Source organism: Saccostrea cucullata, unplaced genomic scaffold (assembly GCF_032062105.1).
Source record: "Saccostrea cucullata isolate Sc308-1 unplaced genomic scaffold, CSIRO_AGI_Scuc_v1 ctg878, whole genome shotgun sequence".
In the NCBI taxonomy this organism is placed as follows: Eukaryota; Metazoa; Mollusca; class Bivalvia; order Ostreida; family Ostreidae; genus Saccostrea; species Saccostrea cuccullata.
In genome coordinates this window covers 233,993-239,460 of record NW_026924258.1, presented here as the reverse complement: position 1 = coordinate 239,460, position 5,468 = coordinate 233,993, and the positions used below count along the sequence as shown (strand labels likewise).

General features: G+C 32.3%; 1 protein-coding gene across 1 annotated transcript; it reads right to left on the bottom strand.

Annotated features, from left to right (window-relative positions):
- Window positions 1-2,410: 2,410 nt before the first annotated feature.
- Window positions 2,411-4,830, bottom strand: LOC134266055 (lithostathine-like). Its single transcript, XM_062748289.1, has 3 exons — window positions 4,767-4,830; window positions 4,229-4,316; window positions 2,411-2,700 (listed from the first exon to the last, which is right to left on the bottom strand). Exons 2-3 carry the CDS (start codon window positions 4,299-4,301, stop codon window positions 2,468-2,470), a joined length of 306 nt encoding a protein of 101 aa, XP_062604273.1. The 5' UTR covers window positions 4,302-4,316; window positions 4,767-4,830; the 3' UTR covers window positions 2,411-2,467.
- Between the last annotated feature and the right edge of the window lie 638 nt (window positions 4,831-5,468).

Here is a 5,468-nt window from a genome sequence, read left to right as displayed (position 1 = left end):
TATAATATGTTCTCGAATAATAGAATCTTTGCTGAGACAGAAAACTCGGATTTAGAAATATCTTTTTTTTAAACCGCGTACACAATTCCCTTGGATTTGGGGTTTTAAGGTAACGTCTTTTTCCATATTTATTAATTGAATATATGTATATCATTATACATTTCTTGTAGATGATGCCTTTAGAGGTTACAGTGTAGTTGATCAGATCTTTTCCACATTCGATCGTGACAACGGGAAGAGATGCGGGGCAATATGCGGATCTGGTTGGTGGTATGATTATTGTACATGGACAAATCTTAATGCTCCTTTTTATGTTGATCATGTAAATTTTGTTTGGTATCCTACCATTCGTCAGGGGAAAAATCTTAAGGAATCGAACATGATGATTAAAAGAAAATAGAGTAAAATTACACGCACATTTGTGTTATGATATTAATGGAACAAGATAAGATGGAAGTTATATAATGAAAAATGAAGTAATAGCAATTTTATGCTGAGACTTCCTTCTCTAACACCTGAACCTTTATATGCTTTCTTTCTGACTTGTGTTTACATGGGCTGATTTAATCTTGACCAGCTACTATTTTTATTTTTAACATGTTTTTAATTTTATTTATCTTATATTAGAATTGTTCATTTAAGGACAGATGATACAAACGAACTTATGTCAAAAATTTGAGAATAACAGCTTGGGTAATGCTTAAAAGAGTAAAATGAATATGTTTCACCGTGTAGTTTTTTTTTAATATTTTATTCAGAATTTAACAAAATCGAGATTTGAACTGAAAATTATTTGCATAGGTAAATAAGGTTGGTTGTCGAACGGCAGACTTTTGAACATCACAGAAGATTTAAAATTTCTTTATATTCTAGAAATTTGTTTTTTGCATCATTCGCAATGAAATTAAGCCGAAAAATATATACCTATCCTGGCATCCATTTTTTGTTTGTATCATTATTCCTTAACCATTGAATATGTACAGATTATTTATGCCTTAATGCGTCTATCCACTGTTTTAGATAGTAAATAACTAAACATTGTATGCGAACGCACTTACGCAGAATCAGTGTATGCATTGTAATCATTCAACGTTACCACAAGTCATATTCAAGATTATCAATATTCTTCTATATTCACAAGTCATCAATCTTGAAAAAATTGAGTGACAATTATAACACACGTACGTAAGATACGTATTTCTTTATTAAAGAAATGATCGTAGAGACTGTCTTGCTAAAAAAAAAATTATATATATCCTATAAAATTGTCTTCATTTCATTAAACAATTGCATAAAAATAGATAGGTAACAGAATCGGTGTTTTGAGGGGAACGATAATATACGAGAGGATTTTTTAATTAGTTTCTTGCATAAGATAAAAATAGTAACAGATGCTGGGTAGATTTCTTATCTGAAAAATGCGGTGAGGGTGTTTGTGTGAGTGTGGTGAATCATGATTATCGCCAGTCCTTTTTGATTATGGAAAAAGGGATAGCCAATTGAACGTAACAGGCGAAAAGTCAGGCATGTCTATAGATAAGCTGCATAGCATAAAAAGTAAATATTTTGAAAAAAAGCTTAATATGGATTATAAAATGTATTTCAAAAGTAAAAAGGATAAATATAGGCACAGCAATGATAGAAAAACTTCAAATGGCAAATTGATGTTCGTAGTTGCAAAGTTTGAGAAAATAACACATATGGACAAGACAGAACTCTAACTCATAGAATGGTGTAAATGCAGCAGGGAGGTACACCGTCAAAGATCCCGACTAGTTGCGTCTTTTCTATTGTATTTATACAGGTAGGATATTTTTATTAACTTGCGCATATTTTTAATAAAAGCTTAAATTCCAGGTGATTCATTTTCTTTACAGGATAATACATTTCATTGTGTTTAATGCTTATTGGAATATTTATTATATTGTATATAGTTGTCAATGAAAAGATGGATTGTAAAATTAAAACAAAAAAAAATATCGACGAGTTGTGTTTTCTCTGTTAAACAAGACAAGCCATTTCTCAGAGCTTTAGGGCAAACAAGTGAACAGGAGGGGAGAAGTAACTGGCCAGATATAAGCTTCTTTTAAATAAATGAACACTGTTTTACAGAGGAATGTAAGAGTTGTACAGCTTGACTATCCGCTTAATGTTTGCAATGAAGGGCCCAGATGTATATGAAAAACTCGCATGACTGGCCCAAGCTCTTTCGGGACTCTGTCTTCCTCAACCGTCAGTGGTTAGGATATAAAATCAATTAAGGCAGGAGTCTAGATTAGAGTTGATGATATTGTGAATGAAAATTTTTTTTTCAAATATGTACGTTTTATGAAATCAAAAATCATCTTGATAAGCTTATGCAAATTAATTGAGCAGTACAGTTAAGGTGCGTAATGGAAATATCGACAATATTTTGCAATTAAAACTGTATTCATAATCGGGATGGCGATAATTTTTAGTACATTATTTATAGATTAATTTTTTTGTATCTTGCACACAAAATAAAACTAAAGTCACAGGAATAATCATGCCATCCTTTGTATCCAGCAGCGAGAGCAACACAATGTTCTGTGTTCCCTGAGTTGGGCTGTCCTTTATCCCAGTTGTTGTAAGCTTCTTGAACATCATTACCGTTAGAAATATACACAAAACTGTGGTTCTGAAGCAAATCTGTGACGCCTATCCATAGGTTTTTAATGCCTGAAATAAAGCAAAATGCGTGTTAAAATGTGAAGGCTGTTCTTTACATTGACATGATATATTAAATTGTTTTAAATCTGAATTATATCTTTTAAGTTTGCATATAATGTTGCCACAAATGGATCAGTGCATATTTTGTTGTCACATTATGATAAAAAGAAGCATGTTACTTTCTATTCATTCAAAATTTTTGAGAACGTTCAACCAGTTCTAATGACACAGACCATTTCGAATGTCATTGTTCTGCATTGTTAACTGCAAATTATATAAGACGATTTAGCACTGTCACTTGACATATTCTTGTCATAGTAATATCATGTAGTCAATTCAATTTTCAAAGGCAAAGAGCTTTACCAAGACAAATCAATAGAAGAACATATGAAGATACATTATATTTAGAAACAGAACAGGGTCGATAACTCTTGCATATAGGCGTAAAGTAGTCAAACTTAATATTGTGTTTAAAGTACATCTTAACTTGGAACCTGATTATTTAAAAAGTATATTTTCCTAAACAAGAAGTATTGAATCAAATTAAGGCTCACGGAATAGAGAGGAATTCACTATTCCTACATGTAGATGTAGACTTGAAATATTTGTGAAATCGTTCCTTCCTGATACAATAAACCAATGGAATAATTTAACTATAACCACAAGAAACAGCCAATCGTTTAGTAGCTTTAAAAACAATAAGCATAGAAAACCAGCAGACCCCCCCCTTCTTATTTCTCCCATCGTAAATAGACGACTTAACATCATACATACTAAACTACGATACAACTGCATTTTAAATAATGATCTTTGTAAAAGAAACATTATCGAAAGTCTTTATTGTTCATGAGGTAAAAAATTTCGAAAAATCCATTTTAAATCCTTATTGTTTTGGATTAGGTAAACAAGTAGGGAAGGTATTGAACAAAAATAGTTGATTTATTGATTGTATATTATTTAAAACCCCTCTCGAGAATTTTTCACTCATATGAAGACGCGACCACTTGCAGGTGGAGAGCTACAACGATTTTCCTAGAATTCGGCACTCGGGACCATCGAGCAGTGGGGAATCTTTTTCGTGCCAGCACCTACTGCAACACGGGACCTCGGTATATACGGTCTCATCCAAAGGACCAGTCTCCACGTCCCACAGTGGTATTTGAACCCTCGACGGAAAGATTGACTCCTTGCTCTGCGACTCTAGAGCAGACGTTCTAATCACTGCATCACGCGGGAAAAACAGATATTGGTAGGTGCCACGTAGAAAAACTTTTTTCTTGCGGGCGCTTGAGAAAAAGATAATTGTCCACAAAAAATATGTGGTGGCAGCCAAACCTTTCTTATACAAAAACACACGTGTACAAGTTCATACATTAAAAGCAAATGTAAAATCAAATTTTGTAAATAAAAGACTTCAAACGAGGCTTTTTTAACATGGCACCTATAGGCTTTCGTAAACATAGAGGAATATGTTATAACGTAAGAATTTCATATCAATGTTACCAAAATTCCTCAAATGCTATAAATTTTATTTTACCTCTAACTACACCCTGGACGAGCAGCCATCTTTCCTCTGCAACTGCATTCGGTTCCACTAAAGTTGAACTCATTCCATAGCAACTTGTCTGAAAAATGTCGCTCTAAATGTTAACCAATTGTGTACTATTATTAGATGTTTCTCCCATGAATCATGACGTCTTTATAAATGCTCTAGATTCAACTTTCATAAGTAAATTCCTTACAAGGCATTTACTCGATTACTCAATATCAAGAAAATCAAAAATATTGATTTTAACAAATTTTCATGTATGATACATCTAAGATTCATGTTCATTGATATTGTATTTGTTATTCAAACATTACAGTTACTTTACAAGCCACATAAAACAATCTACATAACCGATAAGCTAAAACTCGGAACTAAATATCAATCAATTACTAGCGTCAAATCCAATTGGGGTCTTTAGACCGGGTGAATTATGATTGGTTTTGCTAATTTTTCTCTTTCTTCAAATTATCAGAAAGTGAGGGAAAATAACGCTAATGCTATAAATAGAATTATTACATGAACTCACAACTGCATCTTTTAACGTTGCTGATGTCCTAGAAAAATAGTAGCAATGGTCACCATATGGAATCCAGCCACTCTTACAAACTGCAAATGATAGGCACTTTACTGACGTGACAATAAAAAAAAACCTAAACCGTTTCCACTCAATTCATGCCGTAAAAATTGGAACGCTATAAAATGCGTAATTAATTATTAAATGTTCATCTTTTTAATGTAAAAAAGATATCTATTTTAATAAAATAAAACACAGATTTACGTTTTTGGCAAGTGAGATAACTTTTTCTGAATAATATAGAAACTGCATGTAAACAAGGCTTTAACTGGATAATGGCTAAGCGCGCTGGGTCAAAACAAATCTTCGTTTAAAATGAAACGAATAATAAAGGTTGCTAAAACGAAACGGTTAAGATTCATGATTAAAGGAAAGAAAAGTTTATCCACTTAATTTGTATTTCCCCTTAGTTTCTGCTTCGACAAATCAATAAGGATTCTTTACTACATTATGTATTCTTTTTTTTAGATAAGATGTTGATAAGCATACAATTTCAATTAACAAGATCATCTATCTAATAAATATTTACCTCGCCTTGTATTGGCAAAGGTTGTCAGTCCAGAGATTATCAAGAAGATTAACCATTTCTTTGACATGGTGGATAAAACGAGCTATTTAATATTTAAATCCACACTGTACTACAGACTTTTATTA